Genomic DNA, 23,100 nt, shown 5'->3' on the forward strand with positions numbered 1-23,100 from the left:
GCATTTCAAGGAAAACAATACTGGAACAATCTGTGCCGAGTTGAATGAGTTTTATAGCAATTATTCAACAGCATATAGTAAAGGGAAACATAAAATGTATCTTGCATTTGTACTTCAAGTAACATGTATTCGTTTTTTTCTATAAGTACCGAGATATCAGAGACCTACTGAAACATACACTCGTTAGTATTTGTGTATCAATTAGAATCTAAAGTGAAAGGATTTGTGTATATTAATCTTATGCTCGCAGAACGTCAGTGATTGTCAATTATTTCGAAACTGCTTCATTTGCTATTATATTCACAATTTTATTTACGACCTAAGCCCAGTTTTAACATTTACTTCTTCTTCAGACAGCCTATCATTATAATCCCCTCGTGAAGTTAATGGTAAAGTTAAGGATTTTGTATTTCATAAACGACCGGGAATCTCGGAAGGCAGCTGACATAGAGGTCCACTTTCAGTACAGGGAGTGGTTAAACAAGCAAGAGTCCCTCCCTCCATCAGCATGAAGCGAACTGCAAATACAGTGAAATAATTTAGACAAGTATTGTAGGAGATGAATGAAGGTGTCGGCAGTATATTGCCTTTACAATCAATACTCGTGTAGCGTCCAAAACTGTGGTTGACAGATTGCTGGATCACAAAGGAACAGGTTTCAAAAATCTGTGTCTTGAACCTTTCTTGACATTCCATATGCAGTCAAGAATGCTTCCACACATACAGCGTCACAGTGTGAAACAAACTAAACTAAATGATGTTTAAATGGAAGTTTTCCCGGTAAACCAGTTTTTATTTCTTCCAAATGTGTGATTTAGCAAGATCACTGTTCTGCTCAATATGTCAGCAACGAAACTTGTTGATGATTGCAAAGAATTTCTGAAGGGACGCAAAGTCCATTGTCTATCACATTTACGTAGCGACATGATTCAGTAGCAAACTATCGCTAGAATTAACGGACCTAAGATGGAAAAACATATGAGAATAACTAATTACATTGCGACCATGCGTGACAGAAGTAGACATCATTGTGTGCCCACTTGTTGAACCCCAATGGTCTTCTACTGCTGTGCATTTGGTTACTCACCCCCAATGTACTCGATCTCTTCCTGTGTTAAGGTTGGTAACCTTGATCGGGGTCGTCCCTCAGCCTCACTGTTGGCATCCACTAGCTGTCGCACCACAGCAGGGTAGTCCCCATCCTGACTGTAGATAGGATGACCGAACATTCCCATCTGCAATACAGAATTACATGTCAGTTTTCTCACACTCATCAATGTCCTACATACACACCTTTTAAGTCACGTGAATAGTATCTGTAACTACCACTAACAAACTAACACTACACTTAAAAGCTACAGGGGATCCAACTGGTTGACCACAGAGCTACAGTACCCACCACAAACTGTCGTGCTCTTTCAGCTGCCTCTGCATCCTCTGTCGAGTTAGTCTCTGGTTCAGGTCAATCCATATTAAGCGTAATTCCTACGATACCTGCGATGTATGTCAAAGCAACCACGTGCGTATAAATTAGATTATGTTACATAGATCAATGTGTGAAGTCATTAAATTGGTGCACATAATAATACTGATGGACCAAAAACTATAATTTCAACTTATCCATAGTTCTCCGACATAAAACAGACTTTTACCCATATTTTTATTTTGTGTCCTTCTTCACATAGTTACCAAAACTTTTATTTCGTTATATGAAATTATTATGGTGTAAATACAAACAAAGTGCTGTAATAAATAATTTTATTTCTAGATTTGTAAACCCAGTGGAAATGGCTTATCTACCTTGATCTCGTGATTTAGAAGAGCAAATCAATTCGCCATTTATATTCATGCCCATCACTAAGTACTTCTGAATGTCGTTTTAAAAATATAACCTCCAATCCTTATGTACATAATGCGTTCAGTTTCATTTACAACATTTAGTCTACAAAAACATATATTACACAACTTCAGGACCGAAAGTGTAAGCAACGAGCTTTAATGCACATAAGCAACAGTTAAATAGCTGTAGACTACTACAGCTTTTGCTGAATTGGCCGGCCGGTGTGGCCGAGCGGTTCTAGACGCTTCAGTCTGGAAACGCGCGGCCGCTACAGTCGCAGGTTCGAAACCTGCCTCGGGCATGGATGTGTGTGATGTCCTTAGGTTAGTTAGGTTTAAGTAGTTCTATGTTTTAGGGGACTGATGACCTCAGATGTTAAGTCCCGTAGTGCTCAGAGCCTTTTTTTTCTGAATTATTTATACTGACCTTCACGTCTTTAAAAACTAAACTTGCGTCATGGGCAGAATACGAAAAAGTAGTAATCTCTTATATATGGTCATTTGTTACTAGTGTGTATTAAGGAAAATAAAAGACTCAGAACTTGAACCTGTAGCATCCAAGAGCTTACAACTTTGTGATAAGATTCAAACCTATGCCATATGTATACCAAAGACAGGTTTCTGCTTCACAGTTGCTAGATAACTAACGAACCATTGGCGAACTTTTTTCCTGATTCTAAAATATCCGAAGTTACCTTTCTTTGGGTCATCAGAATTCCTCTCCTGTACCAGACTCCTCATCTCAGAGTAGCACTTGCAACCTATGCCCTCTATTATTTGAGTGTGTGGTCCAATTATTACGCTACTCTACCGTTTCTATACTCTACACCTCCCTCTTGTACCATAGAAGTTATTCCCTGATGTCTCGACGGAGTCGTACCATCCTGTTCCTTCTTCTTACCATTGATTTACATGTCTTCTTTTCCTCGCCATTTCGCAGAGATCCTCCTCATTCAATGCCTTTTAAGTGCACTTAATTTTCATTATTCTTCCGTAGCACCACATCTCAAATGCTTTGATACCATTCTGTTACAATTTTCACCCAGTCTATGGTTCAGTACCATACAACGCTGAGCTCCAAACGTTCAATATCAGAAATTTCTTCCTGAAATTAAAGTCCGTCATTTCAACAAGCATCTCTTGGCCATGAATGACGTTTTTGAAAGTGCTAGTCAGCTTTTGATGTCCTCCTTGCTCCATCCGTCATTGGTTATTTTGCTGCATAGGTGGCAGAATTCCTTAACGTCACCTACTTCGTGATCACCTGTCCTGATGTTAAATTTCTTGCTGTTCTCATTTCTACTACTTCTCTTTGCTTTCGTCTCTTCTCGATCTACTTTCAATCCATATTCAGTATTCATAAGACTGTTCATTCCATTCGGTAGACGCTGTAAGTCACTGACACTGAGGATATCAATGTCATCAGTAAATCTTAACATTGATATCTTTTCGGCATTGTTTCTTCGATGTTGAGATCGAACAGTGGGAAAGAAGGACTACAGCCCTGTCTAACATCCTTTTTAATCTGAGCACATCGATCTTAATCTTTTATTCTTATTGTTCACTCTTTGCTCTTGCTCATATTCTATGTCACCCATCTTTCCCTATAGCTTACCCTTATTTTTCTCAAAAAATCGAACATTTTACACCATTTTATATTGTCAAACACTTTCTCCAGGTCGACAAATCCGAAACAGAACATGAATATTGTAAAACCAAATAAGATTCTTAGTGGACTCTGCTTTTCGTGTAACTTCGCAAGTGTCTCTCACAGAAAATAAGGGTCTGATTCCTTCGTGAATACAGTTAGCATTAATGGGACAAATTATATGCACTAAGATTAGGCCTGTAAAGCTTTTACATAAAACTGATGAAGATAAAACTTGAAACTTCCGGGCAGATTTAAACTATGTGCGAGACCCTGACTCGAGCTCGGAACCTTTGCCATTCACGGGCAAGTGCTATACCGATTGAGCTACCCAAGCACAACTGAAGTCCCGCCCTCACTGCTTTACGCCCCACAGTACCTCGTCTTCTATCTCTTAAACTTCACAGAAGCTCTACTGCGAACCTTGCAGAACTAGCACTCCTAGAAGAAATGATATTGTGGAGACATGGCTTAGCCTGGGGCAGTTTCCAGAACGAAATTTTCGCTCTGCAGCGGAGCATGTAACTGTTTCTTCCACTCGAGGACATGTACATGTGACTTGGCACTCTGAAGTACAGTGCGCAGGTGTTCACAAGTCTACTTGTCATTTAATTACATATTAGCAGATAACAACGCTGCATATGGTGAAAGAAACTTGCGAAGTAAAGAGATAGAGGAAGGAAGAACACTTCAAGTGAACTCTTGAAATATTTCTAGTGAATGCACATAGTTCTCAATGGGGAATATACATAATTGTCTCGTAGCTATTCATGAAGAAAGATACTGCTCGCCAGTATGACTTTTCTTTCGATTGTAGCTTTCTACGTTTTCCCTATGTCCATACACTGCGGAAACTCCTGCCATCTTGCGCCAATTACAATACCTTCTTGCTGATTATTTCATATTTTAAGTTGCCAATACCTACGTTTTCTACAATAAAACACCGTTTTCCCATCAACTACTGAGTGAAAGGTAGCTTTTGTGTTATTGTGTTTGTTGGTTGATATAACTGCCATATCGTGAACTTGATAAAGGCCTACACCGTTATAGTCAAGTACTCAAAGTGCAACACTTGGACATCAGCGCGCTTTATTACGGTTAGGTCGCGATTCACCGATCTCCGAGATTGTGCAGGCATTGACCATTACAAATCTCACTTTGTCAGAGGTACGACTTCAGTACCAGAATTCGGCGGAAATTAGAGTCACATGTTAACTTCTGTGAGTACCACATTTTTGATAATATGGGTCATCATAGTCTCTCACGAAATAGGTGTATAGGCGTGTAGACAACACAAAGTACAGTAACTTATTCGCGGATTGTTTTTTGGGCCCCAACAGTCGATGAGTAATCATACTTCTTCGCTGGTTGACAGGTAGCGGATAAGGAGTAGAATGGCCGCCAGTGGTTATCGTCTATGTGGACCCATGAGCCGCAAATTGTGGCCATAATTTTATGAGGAACAATCTACCATTCAACGGGCAGTGGTTGCTACAGAAGTACTGATTTTTATAATGAAATGACACCTTGCGAATGGAAATAAGGTTCACCAATCCGATTTCTCAACCTGGAATACAAACCATACATTGTCTACAACCAAGTATCAGTTCACTTCAATTCTTCGAGTAGTGCGGGAGAGAAGAGCCATCAACTGTCAAATACTGAATGACATGCCATATTACTTTCAGTTGCTCGGAAGGTATCCAATGAACAACCAGTGTTGGCTGCCTGCTGCATATTACTTTAAGCTTAACCGAGGCAGAACTGATCTGCGTAAGAAACATATTACGTAAGAAATACCTTTAGTTCAAAAATGGTTCAAATGGCTCTGAGCACTATGGGACTTAACATCTGTGGTCATCAGTCCCCTAGAACTTAGAACTACTTAAACCTAACTAACCTAAGGACATCACACACATCCATGCCCGAGGCAGGATTCGAACCTGCGACTGTAGCAGTCGCGCGGTTCCGGACTGAGCGCCTAGAACCGCTAGACCACCGCGGCTGGCAATACCTTTAGTTACAGTGAAGTGAGGACACAATAGAAATGTAGTCGAGGAAGATGTTTATGCCTTAGACCAGCCCCGACCAATCTCCTTGTTACGAAGGCCGCAGTTCAGTAATAATGTGTGAGGATGTTTCCCCTGTACTTTCATTGTCTCGAGCAGTCCGTGCTAAAATATATCGCCACCACTGTCAGGAGAAAACAAAGTTAGGAAGATGGCTCTAATTCAGTCGGTAACATATCTTTAACCACTGTCATCAACTCTAGAATGACTCATCCATCCATGTTTTGTGCTTCCATGAGGATCCAAAACAATATGACCACCTGCTTAATAGCATGTTGGTAGGCCTGTTTAATGCGTCACAGCAGATGTTTTAGTTTTCATCGAATCGACACGTCCTTCCAACTTTTCCAGAGATACATGGCATCAGATGTCTACGCAACAGCGGTGGTTTGTGGGTGTCATCAGAGATGATTTTCATCAGGTTAGAATGAGGCTAATTTGCTGCCCAAGGAATCAATGTGAATTTACTCTCGTCCTTCCCAAACAACCGTACCACGATACCAGTCTGGGAAGTGAAGAAAAGTTTACATAGTCCGCAACTTTAGTGGTGTCTTAGTTTAATGGTATGTGTGCAATGTAAGCTCAGGGGAAAGTCCTCCATAGCTTATTGCTAGCCCCAGTGGCCTATGAGCATGTGGTGCCTGGATGACATCATATTCAGGCACAACCCTAGACCAAGTTAGCAAGAAACGTTATTCTACCGACCAGGAGACACGTTTCGATTACTGCGAGAACCACATACAATCCTAATTGGCCTTGTCATTAGGTTAAGATGGGAACCCACCAGTGTCTTTTGATGCAGAGACTAATTTTCAACAGTGTACACTAATCCTTGTGCCCTGACACACACGTAATTGCATCAGCGTTGCACTCTGTCATAAGATCTGCGGCATATCCCCGTCTATGGTCATATACAGAACTGTTAAGTGTCTGACGTCAACGTTCCGTAATGAAGCATGGACTTAGAAAACCTTGTCACCTACTTAGTAATTCGACGACCTTCAGACATTGTCCTTGAAAACTGCGCAAAAACTGCAGTTTCCGAGACTCTTATTCCCATGAGTCAGGCCATAACAATCAGTTCTTTCTCAAAGCCATTTGTCAGAGGACTTCTCCACTTGCAGGCAGTGACGATGCTTGACTGTTTCCACGGTCATCGCTACCTCGCTTACAAATCTGGTCAAAAGAATCCTAATATTAAAATAGGTGGTATTCACTCTTCACGTTTATGACAGCTTGAACTCTCCTCTCTGGGGACACCTTCATTGAGGTATATGGATGACAGCTCATACTTCCCCACGAGCTGTATTAGAATATATAGTGATGTTGGATATTGGTTCTGGAGCGAATTCGATGTTCTCGTAGCAAAGGTGTTCCTTTGAGTTCAGGTGGGGACTTCAGACAACGCCGAACATTTCAGGAATGTTATTGTCCACAAACCACAGATGTTGCCTTATGACGGGTTGCAATGTCATGCTGATACAGTCATCGTCTTCGAACCATGCTTCTAGTGTGCGGAGTACACAATGTTGTAAAATGTATTTATGTACCATTTACAGCTCTCTTATACTCAATGTGGGTACCCTACAATAATCTCAAAATTCGTCCCCATCATTAATCAGTATACACTGCTTGCTCTGCAAATCATGGCAGGTAATGTTCTCCAGGTATTTTTCAAACACAAACCCTTCCACTCGGTTGCACTATTTATCACTCATAATCACTTGTTTACAATCATCCTCCACCAAGTGACTTCACTCTTTACACCACTTAAAAACGGGCTTTGTGCTGGCTACGGAAATGCATGATTTACGAGAAGGTGCTGTACTATTGTACCCATTTTTATGCACAGGTACTGTGCCAGTTGGACTGCTGGCAGCACTTTGGAACCCATGAGTGATTTATTCCGCTGATTTCATTAAAGTTTTTCAATCACCATCCTCCGCTCTTGACGATCCCCGCCCATATGTACAAGATCTCTTGGTTTAGCAGTCGTTGATCCTTCGAGTTTCCACTTCACAGTCACAGTCACATAACCAGTAGCTGCCTAGGGCAGCTTGAGAAGGGTTGAAATAGTGCTGACATATTTAGTACTCAGTGATATCGAATGGCAGCTCCACATCCGAAGTCACTGAGCTCTACTGATAGACCCACTCTGGTGTTACTGCTTCTCTACCGACCACACAGTATTGTTCGTTTCCTTTTACACAGGCACACCCTCCTCTCAGGGCATGTAGTGGTGAGCTATATTAGATATATGTTTGTATGTACGTACCTTGTCACATTATTTAATGCAACACCATAAAGCAGCTTTTAATTGGGCAGTGGTAATGATTTGGTTTTCCATTGTATTTGCCTGATACAAGAGCTGCCAGTATCGAAAGGGACATCCATGTTGTCATGAGACTCTGACCGTTCTGTGTGGCTCTGTACTGCTCATCGTAGAGGTGCCAGACTCGGGCGTGAGCTTTGATGACGGTGTGTGCGGCCAGGTAGTCGCCAATGCCCGGAGCTCGCAGACCTGGTGCGGTCCACGGCACGACGTAACCATTCGCGAACTGATTGGGCTCGTTGAAGGTGATCCACCATTTCACCTGTGGAACCATAGATAGTCAATTAGTCTGCCAGGTAAAGTGAGAGTGACATGAGGCTACAAGTACACTGAAACTTTTGCTCATCCTATCTCCAAAGATTTCGAACAGTACCCTGGCGTATTCAACGAATTAGTTTGCCCGCAACTCGATGGGCCAGCCTCCGATGTACTGCAGTGCTTGAGGCAGGACCCTGTGGTACATTGTTACCTGCTGGCGGCATACAGCGGTGTCAAACTTTATAAAACGACGTAATTTTATCGCTTTCTCGCTCGGTTTTAGGAAACCAAGCGAAGAACACGTTTGGCGGCACCGTCTCTGGGTGGTCGATTGGATTCGCGCGCAATGGCCTCAATGGCTAAATTCAATACTAATTAACTAGGGCAAGGCTTAACATATCGAATTTTTTTAAAAATTATTTCTTGGCACAATATTCCCCGCATCATCCTTAGAAGCTTTTAAGACTGTTTCCGTATATACGGAGTGACCTAGAATTGCACCAACAAAATATCAATCGTTGTTCAGGGATATTATGTGAGCAGTTTGGTATAAGATACCCTTGGTCTTCGTTGGTACGCTATGAGGAGTGAACATCAACAGAACCGTCAAACAGCAGGTACGTATTTGAGACTGAAAATGGAGGATAAACGTCCTATGAACTTGTATCCCGAAATGCACCGTTCCCATGGCAGATGGCTCTGAATAATGGAAGTTCCTCTGTCCACATGCCATGTGTTGCTTGTATGTTGCAGGAAAGTTCCTCTGACTATGAGGTGTGTGTCCCTTGTGTGTTGCAGGTGGTGTCATTAACGCAGCGTACTTAAGTAGCAGGATGGTCCGGTATTCACGTCGGGTCCACAGGCAGTGCGGTTATACCAAAATAAGTACCCTCGCAGGCACCAACTATACCACACAACGTTCATCTGTCTGAAAGGACCCATGATCAGACAAACGTCCAGAAAGGACTTGAAATATTGTGTAATGTCGCTGGTGTCAGTGAGCGTACTTTTTTTGTACAGCCGTGCTGCCTTCCGACCGTTTATATCTGCTTGGCCGTACCCAGACACCTTGTCGGCTTGTTCCCTACATGAATACCGGTCCATTCTGCTGCTTAAGTACGCTGCGTTAACCATACCGTCTGCAACACACAAGTAACACACGCCTCGTTTCATTCGTCACCGACATCTGCCATTTCAACTGACCATTTCCGGACGCATTTAATAAGATCTTTTTTCCTCCATTTCCAGTCGGTAGTCCGTCCCTGCATTTTGCGGGTTTTATTAGTGTTCACCCTGTGCACTAATGAAATATTTATGATTTATCCGCTCAAATACGTTTATTTATGGGGAAATATCTTCACAACTGTGAAACAGTCTGTAATACGGCAACGCAAAGCACAGAGTAATGCAATGAGACAACGACCTTGAAACAGACGCAATATACTGTAATTGGGTTGCATTGATGGTAAATATCTCTACATGGTGGAATTGAGGCATTCTTCCACTGCATTCAGTGACCCCATATACGAACTGCATTTTGGCAAACTCACGAACAGTAAACCTCTAGGTACTGCAGTGTATCAGTTCTAGCAAACAACTAATGCAGCCGGAAAAATTGAGTCACATTGGGGCCATAATAAATAATATCTTAAGCTAAAAGAGTGACTTGTGTTTTACCATTGCCAACAAGCCGAAAACATGTATCATCAGTGAACGGAACAAGTGCTTCCTATCAAGACACACAGTGCATGTCATCGCAATTTGCAGTGTTACGGAGATATATTCAATGCACTTCCGGCACAAACCAGTCAGAAGAGAAAATCTATACAAAGGCAAACGACGGAAAGGAACCAAACGAAATGCTATTAGTCCGTAACGAGGTAGCTAAGCCCATACGTCCCTTAACCCAAAATACTCAGGAAATATCGCTGAACGGCTCCCGAAATTTTGTCGGTAGAGTTTTGGTTCACCCTGCATTTAGTAGTGTTAAGGATCATCGGCGGCGAAGTATCTATAGGCAGAGGACAAGATTGAAATAAGAAAGGACTTGGAAGAAATCCGATGTATCCTCTTCAGTGGAAACAGTAATCTATTAAGGGAGACGACGGGAAACTAAATCTGGACCGCCAGGTGGAGAATTCCAAACTCTAATACTTTATCTTAACCACTGTGCTGTGTCCAGTGGCGAGAGTCTTAGTATTGTTAACTATAATGCAAAAACTATAAGCTTGATAATGAGAGCTGAGGTCAATAGCAGTTGTGCTATAGTAGCAAGTAAAGTTCTCGAATAGTAGCGTATAAAATCAGTAATTATTAAAGTATGCAAAAATATGAAATAGTAAAGCCTTTTTCAATTGTACATGTAATAGGCCAATTGCGCAGGAGTAAACAAGTAAACATAAATTCACGGTTTATATATTTACAACAAATGCGGTAGTTATTTTTCGTATAATTTACGAACTCACTGTACGGAAATCTTCAGTGTAAGATAAAACAGCAAAACGTGAAAATTGGATCGTATGGCTCACGGCAAGTGCCAACAGTATGGTGTGTATGATACTTTCATGTCATGTATCACTTTTTCAGATAAGGTTATTTTTAAGCAAAAGTGTTTGTGTAATGAAGGGCTTGTGTTGTTGAAGGCAGTCAGAGAAAATGGTGAGTAAAATACGTCTCCCCCACGATGCCTAGTCGTCTTGCAAAGCATCGTGGAGCAGACAGCTTAACGTTTCGATTCAACCAATGAATCATCTCAGCAGTGTAACATATTCCTTATTACTCTGAGGAAAGGAAAATGAACAAAAGGCATCAGTACCTTGGCAGGTCAAGAACAACTGTAGAACAACACTACTTCTTCTCTTCCGGTCAATTGTAGGCGACGGAAGTTTCCTACAACGGCTAAAGTGGATACAACACGACTTACAAAAAGTTATATTTCTTCTCGCGAATAGCAGCTTGCTCTAAATCTAGAAAAATGTAAATCTACCTCCTAATATCGTGTCGGACATACTGTAGCCCGGCGTAGTGCCGTTGATCAAAATGGAAGGAATTCATCGTGGCATTGGAAGTCCCCTGGAGAAATACTGGCGCATGCTGCCTCTATGGCCGTCTACAATTGCTGAAGTATTGCCGACGCAGGATTTTATGCACAAATTGACCTCTCGTTTATGTCCCATAAATGTTGGATGGGATTCGATGTCGGGCGCTGTGAGTGGCCAAACCATTCGCCTGAAGTGTTCAGAATGTTCTTCAAACCTATCGGGAAAGACTGTGGCCCGGTGACATGGCGCATTGTCGTTCATAAAAATTCCAGGCTTGTTTGGGTACATGAAGTCCACGAATGCTGAAAATGGTCTCCAAGCAGCGGAAAATTCAGGGTACCCAGTCTGTTGCACGAAAACACGATCCATATCATCATTGAAGCACCACCAGCTCGAATAGTGGCTTGTTGACAAGTTGGGTCCGCGACTTCTGGATCTGCGTCGCATTCTGACCCTACCATCAGGTCTTACCAAGTGAAATCGGGACTAATCTGACCAGGCCACCATTTTCAAGTTGCGTAGGATGCAGCCGATATCGTCACCAGCCTGGAGACGTGCCGCAGGTGACGTCGTGTTGGTGGGAAAGGCACTCACGTCGGTCGTCTGCTGCCATAGTCAACATTGATTTCTGCTGTTATCTCATGCAGTCTTGCTTGTCTCTCTGGATTGACAGCTCTAAGCAAACGCTGCTGCTCTCGGTCGTTAAGTGAAGACCATCGGCCACTGCGTTGTCCATGGTGAGAGGTAATGCCTGTAAGTTGGTATTCTGGGATCGGGGAATACTGAATTCCCTAAAGTTTTGCGAAACTGAGTGATCCATGCGTCCAGCACCAACTACCATCCGGCATTCAAAGTCTGTTACTTCCCATCGTGTGGCCATAATCACGTCTGAAAGCCTTCCACATGAATCACCTGAGCGCAAATGACAGGTCTGCCAATGCGCTGCCTTTTTTGTACCTTGTGTACGTGAAACCGCCGCCGTCTGTATATGTGTGTATCGCTGTCCCATGTCTTTGTCGCCTCAGTGTGGTGCTATGCTGCCTGGCAGAATCACAGTTTACAGGTATAATAGCAAAGAAGAAGACTGTTAGTGGTACAAGGTAGTTCCGCTATGCACTACAGGGTAGCTTATAGAGTATGTGGACAGATGTAGATGTAAATTAGAAAAGACATCCCAGTTCGGCTACATCGAATATTAATTACTTCTCTACTTCGGCTATGGAAGATCAGCTTATTTTCGTATATAGAGCTCTCGAGAAGTCCAGCAGCGAAAGGTAAAAGATCTAAATATCACATCCAGCCCAATAAACAGTTTTAGTGTTAAGAAGATTGTGGTGTGCGTACTGTAAGACCTTCAGTACACACACCATCTGATTATTTGTCTTGTCACTCTAACGAAGTAGGCGAGTGTCAGCAATATGTCTCATGGTCTTATCGTGGCGTGTTTATCTTCTGTCGTTAGGTCAGACGATAGAAATGCCACTTGCACGCTTAGAGTAGCAGATTGACAGTGACCAACTTTAAACAGAACTTGATTAATTTTCACCCACATTTATTAAAATAATAACAAGCATAAGAATTACTTAACTTGATTCTGGATGCAATTTACAATTGACAGTCTGAAGTTCCTTTGGTCTTGGTACGTTAATCTTATTCTCACATATATCCCTGGTACTTGACAAAAGTGTCTATACATTTATCTTTATGGCTATGTACAGGAATACGATAATCTTATCAGGCGCAGACTGAAACTTGACTATAGACTGGTACAGACCAATGTAGAACTCGTACAGACTGGTACAGACTAATGCAGACTGACTAATCGGAGGTCTGTACACTCGTTATAATACCTCGCGCGTTCATGTATCACTGCGCGAGTGTGATCTGCGAGAAGAAAAGGTTCTACGTTAGCAGCAATCTCATTGGCTGCGTTACATATTAATACGCGGATCGGCGGAAGCAGAATTTGGTCCATCTCTATGGCAGCGCCATCTTGTAGTGCGGAGACGGACGAGCGCTGCGCCAGCACTGTGGTGCTTAGAGGGCGCGCTCTAGTGGGAAAGTTGTGTACGCGCTGACTATGCGGAACTATGTAGACAACAAAGATAAAAAGGCGGTATCGTCAATTTTTTTCCGGTAACGAAATTTTAGGTTGCTTTGTTAGAGCTGTAGTTGTGAAATATCTTATGTAACCACGCCCACCTCCGAAGGTATAAGAAGAGTACCAGTCTATCTTGGTATTATTGCAGGAAGATCCACAAGTTTTTTCGCTCATTTATGGGGAGTTATCCAGGCAGCCTGAAATTTATACATGAAGTAATTTTATTCTTGTAGATAAGAGCTAGACTCGCTACATTTAACAAAGTTATGGAAACCACATCCCGACGTAATTACTTCGTAGAGATTTTTGTTCAGAGCTAGTTAGAAAGCGGTCATACAGATATTATTATCCAGTGTACCGTTGTCCCTTGAGTCAACATCACAAGAAAAGATTAACAACTAAGATTTCCGACGCCCATTTAACTTCAGTTGACATGTACCACGCGCAACAGATTACTTGCACGAGTACTGCTCCATGCTACGTATTCACCAGGAAAATTCTTAAATTGTGGAAGTGTGGGCCAGATATAGGTAGTACCAGCAGTCCCACCGAGGTAGATAGCAAAGTATGTGCGACATTACTGCCAGTGGTAGTCTTTATTAGAAACAAAACTGGGAGACGTTTCGTACTTCCACATACACTTTTCCCTTGGTTCCCCTACACAAGTTCTTGCCAAAGCTGCAAGAATTGTTTTGTTAAGATCACGGACGCTGTTCGTTTGTAAACTTGTTCCCAATGACCAAGCGCTTCCTTCTCGTTGTCATGCTTTTACATCGGTCCCATTACATAGATTTCCAGCAGTTTAGTGTTTAGAACTACCGAGCAATCCTACTTTTCCCTTTCTCTACGTATTTACCGTAATACACTCCTGGAAATGGAAAAAAGAACACATTGACACCGGTGTGTCAGACCCACCATACTTGCTCCGGACACTGCGAGAGGGCTGTACAACCAATGATCACACGCACGGCACAGCGGACACACCAGGAACCGCGGTGTTGGCCGTCGAACGGCGCTAGCTGCGCAGCATTTGTGCACCGCTGCCGTCAGTGTCAGCCAGTTTGCCGTGCCATACGGAGCTCCATCGCAGTCTTTAACACTGGTAGCATGCCGCGACAGCGTGGACGTGAACCGTATCTGCAGTTGACGGACTTTGAGCGAGGGCGTATAGTGGGCATGCGGGAGGCCGGGTGGACGTACCGCCGAATTGCTCAACACGTGGGGTGTGAGGTCTCCACAGTACATCGATGTTGTCGCCAGTGGTCGGCGGAAGGTGCACGTGACCGTCGACCTGGGACCGGACCGCAGCGACGCACGGATGCACGCCAAGACCGTAGGATCCTACGCAGTGCCGTAGGGGACCGCACCGCCACTTCCCAGCAAATTAGGGACACTGTTGCTCCTGGGGTATCGGCGAGGACAATTCGCAACCGTCTCCATGAAGCTGGGCTACGGTCCCGCACACCGTTAGGCCGTCTTCCGCTCAAGCCCCAACATCGTGCAGCCCGCCTCCAGTGGTGTCGCGACAGGCGTGAATGGAGGGACGAATGGAGACGTGTCGTCTTCAGCGATGAGAGTCGCTTCTGCCTTGGTGCCAATGATGGTCAAATGCGTGTTTGGCGCTGTGCAGGTGAGCGCCACAATCAGGACTGCATACGACACAGGCACACAGGGCCAACACCCGGCATCATGGTGTGGGGAGCGGTCTCCTACACTGGCTGTACACCACTGGTGATCGTCGAGGGGACACTGAATAGTGCACGGTACATCCAAACCGTCATCGAACCCATCGTTCTACCATTCCTAGACCGGCAAGGGAACTTGCTGTTCCAACAGGACAATGCACGTCCGCATGTATCCCGTGCCACCCAACGTGCTCTAGAAGGTGTACGTGAACTACCCTGGCCAGCAAGATCTCCGGATCTGTCCCCCATTGAGCATGTTTGGGACTGGATGAAGCGTCGTCTCACGCGGTCTGCACGTCCAGCACGAACGCTGGTCCAACTGAGGCGCCAGGTGGAAATGGCATGGCAAGCCGTTCCACAGGACTACATCCAGCATCTCTACGATCGTCTCCATGGGAGAATAGCAGCCTGCATTGCTGCGAAAGGTGGATATACACTGCACTAGTGCCGACATTGTGCATGCTCTGTTGCCTGTGTCTATGTGCCTGTGGTTCTGTCAGTGTGATCATGTGATGTATCTGACCCCAGGAATGTGTCAATAAAGTTTCCCCTTCCTGGGACAATGAATTCACGGTGTTCTTATTTCAATTTCCAGGAGTGTATGAAAGCTGTACAATGAAGTCAGGGTACATTTTCGCTATCAACTCACTCTTCAAACTGTCATTGCAAGACTAACTGTTATTACGTAATAAAGCCACATTCGAAGCAGTGAAGAAAAAAATGGTCATCCTGCCTATTATGAATACCTTGCACATGTCTGACGACGACGCAAAAACGTTATGTACGTCCGCCACTCATTAGACTTCTAGCATCTTTGCTTGTTCACATGTGCATGCAGGTCTACATTAGCAGTAATTGTGGATTTACATTAATAAAAATCCCAATGAAGATAAAAACCATATGTTTAAAATGTGCACATACCTATTTCTTATCGAAGACACGTTATTGGAACATCATATAGCAATCAACATATACCTCCGAAACACCAGTTATAATTTTTTTTTGTTACAGAAACCCCCAAAAACTTCAATTCTGCCTCACATGTGCAGAATTCCGTGGTATGTCTAGGCATAGTTACGTGATGGTGACTACTCCCCAAAAACATAATTTCCCTGCTAATTAACTCTGAAATGGCGCAACGTAATGCATTTTTCCTGAACAGTTATTTCTCAGCACAAACTACCCTCCAACATCCTTACAGTTTTTTCAAACTGCTTCTGACCATCCTATACACCACTGAGATTTTCTATACGTTTACATATTATAAATTAAAGCCCCTCACGCGACTTCTGTATGAATGTTCAGTTTAATCACAGGCAAAACCGAAGGGACTTAAAATAAAGCTTCCACTAATACAGAGACGGAGTCACGAGGACGTTTTTGCATATAATTTATCACAACTACGCCAGATAAGTCATCCAGTCGTAGGTACTTGAAGAAACCCATGCGAAGCGGAGGGGATCCCCAATAATGTATAATATTTTTGTTCCTTGTTCACTGGTATGAATATTTACCACCACCTTCATTAAATTACACTTTAAAGAAAAGTAATAAATATGGCAAGTTTACTCAATATTCCAAAGAGGAAATACTGACAAAGTGTTCATGCCCGTTGTCCTGAGACTAATCCAGGCAACAGCAATTTTCAGCTGGATTCGTTGGGCACAGTGCTAAAACTCAGTAGCATTCCACTGCATTGTACGAAGGTACGCATCTTAAAAGAAAGTAAGTTACTGATACGCTCTCACTAACGCAATGGAGCACCTAGAAACAGATTTCTTCGATGGTTGCTGACGACAGTAGCACTCTCACTGACGCAATGGAGCATCTAGAAACCGCTTCTGTGATGGTTGCTAATGACAGTTGCTTTCTGGTCATCGCATGGCCCGTTGACTTAGAGAGAAAATAACATACGGCTGCATGCCTGAATCTCTTGTTATATCCTTTCTGCTCTCCTTGGACACAACGTCCGCCGTACTGTGAAAGACATGCATGATTGACTCGTTTCTCGGAGTATGTTTGTAAGCAGCTACCGTTAATTTTGACCATGAGCCAGCGCATAATTCTGAAGTGCGCTGTTCAGTACGTATAATCCCAATGCCTCAAGTGTTTCAATCAAAATTATAGTTCATCAGTCATTTTATGCAAAACAGATTACTGAATATGGTCTATGACCATTTACGTTGTGAGCTAGACATCCAGACAGGTAAAACAGTTTCAGCCACATTACGCTTGGGAACAATTAGCATGTTGTTTCGCCTTAACTTTGGCATAGCTATAAAGAATCAATGTTGTTTCTTTCTTTCGCATTGGGATCAGTTGTAATTACACTATATGCCTCTTATTAGTGTTTCTAAATGGCAGAGAGGTTTACTGCACGACAAAGAGTATGCTAATACTATCATTCTCTACTTACCAGAGGCTAAATTCCGTTGGTGATCAGTTCGTTGATGAGGTTGTTGTAGTAGTCGATACCAGCCTGGTTGATGACGTCGAGGTCCCCGTTAGGCAACACCCGTGGACAGGATATGGAAAATCGATACACGTCCGCCTGTGACAACGAAGTATTAATGATTGCAACGAAATGTTTGGGGACTGACAGGTAATATTTCATTATTTAATCATGTGTTAAAGCTGTACCCACCGAATAAAACATATCTGAAACTGTAAACATCCGGTTAACACATTATAATGGAAGAACAAATAATGGGCCTGAGGATGGTTACATACGGATAATATTTTTGAGCTTTGTGGATTAAACAAAAAAAAATTGAGAAAATTTGGGATAAAACCTCATTGCCATTTTGTAATCTAAGAGGATATTTAATGAAAAGACCATGAAAGTTATTTAACATTCTGAAAATCTATAAGGGTCATGAACAGAGATTTAGAAATAGGCAGTGGTAGAAGCGAAGAATGCGATAGGGAAACTTGTGTAATACATAACAATGCTACCTTGTGATTATTAAATGGATGATTGGATTCGACAGTGGAGACCGAAAATTACGGACTAAACATACAGCTTACGTAGTACTGGATTACTATAAATACTCATTCCTCTGTACTAATTGTCGACGAATTTTTACAAACAACCGGCAGTTTCAGAACCGAAACTGATTTAATGAAATGTAGTAACTCGAAATAAACTTTCAAAAACGCAAATGCATTTAATTTATTAAAGTACAATATCAATAAAGTCGATTTGCAGTAGGGTTTTGGAACATATACTGTATTCGTAACTTATGAAATACCTCGACGAAAACGATTTATTGACACATAGTCAGCACGGTTTCAGAAAATATCGATCTTGTGAAACACAAGTAGTTCTTTATACTCATGAAGTAGTAAGTGCTTTCGGCAGGGAATGTCAAACTGACTCCATATTTTTAGATTTCCAGAAGGCTTTCGACACCGTTCTTCACGAACGGCTTCTAACCAGACTGCGCGCCAACGGAGTATCGACTCAATTGTGCGACTGATTTCCTCTCAGAAAGGTCACAATTCCTAGTAATAGACGGAAAGTCATCGATTAAAACAGAAGTAATATCCGGCATCCCCCAAGGAAGTGTTATAGGCCCTCTGTTGCTCCTGATCTATATTAACGTCTTGGAGACAATCTGAGTAGCCGTCTTAGATTGTTTGCAGATGATGCTGTCATTTGCCGTCTTGTAAAGTCATCAGATGATCAAAACGACTTGCAAAATGATTTGGATAAGATACCTGTATGGTGCGAAAAGTGGCAATTGATCCTGAATAAGAAAAAGTGTGAAGTTATTCACATGAGTACTAAAAGAAATCAGCTAAATTTCGATTACGAAATAAGTCACACATATCTGAAGGCTGCAAATCCAACTAAATACTTAGGGATTACAATTACAAATAACCGAAATTAGAACGATCACGTAGATAATATTGTGGGTAGAGCAAACCAAAGACTGTAATTCATTGGCAGATCACTTAGAATGTGCAACAGGTCTACTAAAGCGACTGCTTACACCACGCTTGTCCGCCCTATTCTGGAGTATTGCTGTGCGGTGTGGGATCCGCATTAGGTGGGACTGACGGATGAGATCGAAAAAGTACTGAGAAGGGCAGTTCGTTTTGTATTATCACGAAATATGGGAGATAGTGTCACAGACATGGTAGGTGAATTGGAGTGGCAATCATTAAAACAAAGGCGTTTTTCATTGCGACGCGATCTTCTCATGAAATTTCAATCACCAGTTTTCTCCTCCAATTGAGAAGATGTTCTGTTGGCACCCACCTACATAGGGAGAAATGATCATGACGATAAAAGAAGATAAATCAGGGCTCGGACAGAAAAATGTAAGTGCTCATTTTTCCCGCGTGCCTTTCTAGAGCAGAACGGTAGAGAGACAGCTTGAAGGTGGCTTATTGAACCCTCTGCGAGACACTCCATTGTGAATAGCAGAGTAATCACGTAGATGTATATGTACATACTTCCCCGTATGAACGCCTAATTGGAATTCGAATGGAAGCATAATTTTTTTCAGGTTCTGGCGCTAGAGCTCTTGCGGCCTACAAAATTCACGGTGAAAGTTCATAGACCTTCTCGACAGTAACTAAACGCGTAGACTACGCGGCACCAAGGTACTCCAGAAGCACACATCACACACGTACACTCATGAACTAGAGCATTGTGAACATCGACTTACTACCGGTAAAAGGCTGTCCAGGCGAGAGCAGATTCGCCTGACGGTGAATGACTGCTAGTCAGACACACACTCGGTGCATCTACTATCACTGAGTGTGAGGTTCGTATGCAGAATGGGGGAAGGCGCGCGATCTGAGTTTCATCGAGGGCAGATTGTGATGTCCCGGAGGCTCGCGACGACTTGTCAAGTGTTCGAGGAATGCTGTGGTGAGGGACTTCAACACTTGGCGAAACAAACGTGAAAACACTTCCAGACGTCATGGGGTTCGGCAGACACCTCACAATACGGATGTCCGACGTCGTAGGCTAGGCAGACTAGTAAACCTGGATATGCGGTGAATTGTGGCGGAACTGACATCAGACTTTAATGCGTGGCCGAGTGTAAGTGTGCTTGAACAGATCCCTGAACAGACAGTGCACCAAACACTAACGATGGGCCTCCGCAGTCGACGAATCATGGATGAGCCAATGTTAACACCACGACATCGGCAACTACGACTGAAATGGCCACGTGACGATCGCCACTGCACTTTGCCGCAGTGGCAGAACGTTGCATGGTTTGATGAATCCCGATACTTTCTTCATCATGCCGATGGGAAGGCGCGAATCCGTAATTTTGCAGGTCAACAGTTTCTTGAAACCTGTACTGCAGAACTCAGACAGGCCGGCGGCGGCTCTATTATGCTCTTTGGAACATTCACGTGGACATCTATGGGATGAATGGAGCACGTGCAAGTCACCATGACGGCCAAGACGTATGGTACACTGGTTGCAAACCACATACGCCCCTTCATGGAGGTCATGTTTCTCAACGGCAGTGGCATTTTTCAACAAGATAATGCGACATGTCACAAGGCCAGGAGTGTGATGCAGGGATTCTAGGAACACAGTGGCGAGTTCCAGTAGATGTGCTGGCTCTGCAGCTCGCCTGTTGCCACAATCCCTCCAGCGACCTACCATAGTCTCACTGCTTACACGCTACGGCGCGACGCTGCAGTTTTTCGTGCCAGAGGTGGATGTACCAGCTATTAGATAGGTGGGCATAATGTTCTGGATGATCAGTGTGCGTGTACCACTGTATATCACGACACTACGCGCATACATATCGAGAGTTTCGGAAGAAAGGGTATATGGCACACTGGTTAAAGCGCTAATTTGTGTATGTGACAAGCTGGTTTCGGATTTCCTATTCATCCTAATTTTCCATGGTTTGGCTCAGACTATTAATTACAAGTTTAAAATTCCTTTCCCGTCCTATACGTTTAGAGTTTTATTTCCATGAATATTTACGTCGTCCCTTGATGACAATCCTCCCTACATTCGATTTTGTTTTAACGAAATTCTTTTATTTTTGTTCTACTTTGTCTGCTACAGTCAAAATGCGGTAACTATTTCTCGAATGAACATAGTATTTTATTTATTTAAACTAACTGCTTGCTGCATTCCCGTCAGAAAGCGACATGAATCTGAAACAAATGTCATTCCTGATTATAGATTTTCCTACGCATGGTTTTAATAATTTTGTAGGTATTTCAGTTTCAGCAATAAGTTCGCCCATAGACGTTTACCAAAAGCAAATTATGTCGGAAAATGACCAGGTGCACCTTTTTTAAAATCGTAGTTTCTATGATATATTGTGTACGGAGCTCATAGTGCGTTAGTAAGTCTACAGTTTTTTTAAATCGATGCCAAAGAAGAAGTTAGCATGAAAGAAGAAGTTAGCATTCTTGCCGCTAGAAATTGTACTTACGCTGAGCGCCTTCAGCATCTGCACATCTTCCTTGTACTTACGGTAAGAATCGCAGGCAATGTCCCCGTTGTCTTCTAGAATGAGTAGCGGATGGTTGTGGAAGAAGTTGACCTGGATGCTCTCTCCCTTGTCTGTACATGCGAACAACAACATCACAATAAGTAACACATCTATTAAGTATTGTCATAGAGTAGGTTATTGCCTGGTTCTTGGATAAGCAACAATAAGCAGTATATTGAACACACACTTTATAAACGCTAAATCTAATGACACGTGCTCGAATACATAGCTTTTTTCCTTCTTTGCCACTTTGCTGATGAATACACTTCATGCATCTGAACCCACCATCTTCATTCCATCCTCCTTCGATCTGATATGCGGATGTTGCAGCTCCAAACATGAAGTCATCCGGGAATCGATTAGAGGCTGTCTGTGCGGAAACAACGGCTGACACAGCCGTAAAAGTGATCAGCAACCTCATCGTTTGTTTGTACATCCGGAAGTTGATAACATCAGTTAATATTCTTTTATCTTCCGTTGATCAGCGTATTACTCTAGGGTTTGCCTATGTTCTTAGCGATATTATCGGAGAGGTACTGAAGTAACATGTTGAGTTGTGGATTACACAGCGATATCAGCAGAGACTTTCTTATCAGTTCCACTTATTGTACTCTCGTGGGAATCATGCGTAAGTCCGATCATTAGCAACGCTGATTCTGGGAAAAAGGAAGTTTGCCAACCATTACTTGGAAATAAATGACTGATCGCTTAGCTAAATGATAATTCAAAATTAAAAAGGCAACAACTGGCTAAAAGTTTTGGAACAATTGTGTGAGTCATAAAAATTCTATGAACGGACAGTTTCCTAAAAATAAAGAGTCATTATATTTCATAAATCGGGTACTTGTTTAGTAATATTTTAATTGCAACACCTTATCCTAAAAAAATTTTAATCCACACATGTTATATAAATGGATAAATGAGGGATAGTAAAATGAAAACCAAACACAAGCCACAAGAGCACCGTGGAACGCACTCAAAAGCAATCACCGTACATGTTAAGATATTGATTGCACTAGGAGACGAAACGATCAATCCCTGTTTAGTAGAAAGAGTTTGGCCGCTGATGTACGAGTATTCGCATCACCCAGTATCGCTCTTACACTTCCGCATGAAAACGACATCCAAGGATGTCTCTTCAGGTCGCCAAAGTCCTGAAAATAACACGGTGAAAGATCAGGGCTGTATGGGGGATACTGCAGTGTTTCCCAACCAAACCGCTGAGGGTTGGCCGTCGTCCATGTGACAGTATGTGGTGGGCGTAATGATGCAACAGGATGTATTCCTGGGAGTTTCGACTTCATCGCGTGTCGTAGCTCCTGCTGAGTGTCTTCACAGTATTGCACATTTATTGTGGATTCACGCTCGTCTAGATGGCCCTTACATTCCACAACGTCCGTTTTCACACCACCAGCTGAATGAAGGCCGCCCTTCAGCAGTTTGATTGTGAATCACTGCGGCATCCTTTGAACAGCCTGGACTCTCACCATGCGATGTTCACATATTTGGAGGCCTGAAGAAGGATACACGTGACCGTCGGTTTCAGCTGGAAATATGCAAGTGTGGGTGCGGATGTGGAACTGTCAGCAGTCAAACATCCTACACGAATACGGAATTGACCGGCTCTTCTCCCAGGGGGATA

General features: G+C 42.9%; 1 protein-coding gene across 1 annotated transcript in view; it reads right to left on the reverse strand.

Moving 5' to 3' along the window:
• The window catches only part of LOC126095486 (myrosinase 1-like), a 44,057-nt gene that overhangs the window by 15,611 nt on the left and 5,346 nt on the right, over window positions 1-23,100 (reverse strand). Inside the window, exons 2-4 of the mRNA XM_049910276.1 lie at window positions 21,399-21,529; window positions 8,013-8,150; window positions 1,088-1,235 (exon numbers count right to left, since the gene is read on the reverse strand). Coding sequence (XP_049766233.1) covers window positions 1,088-1,235; window positions 8,013-8,150; window positions 21,399-21,529 — 417 coding nt within the window. The remainder of the gene's footprint in view (window positions 1-1,087; window positions 1,236-8,012; window positions 8,151-21,398; window positions 21,530-23,100) is intronic.

Source organism: Schistocerca cancellata, chromosome 8 (genome assembly GCF_023864275.1).
Source record: "Schistocerca cancellata isolate TAMUIC-IGC-003103 chromosome 8, iqSchCanc2.1, whole genome shotgun sequence".
Lineage (NCBI taxonomy): Eukaryota > Metazoa > Arthropoda > Insecta > Orthoptera > Acrididae > Schistocerca > Schistocerca cancellata.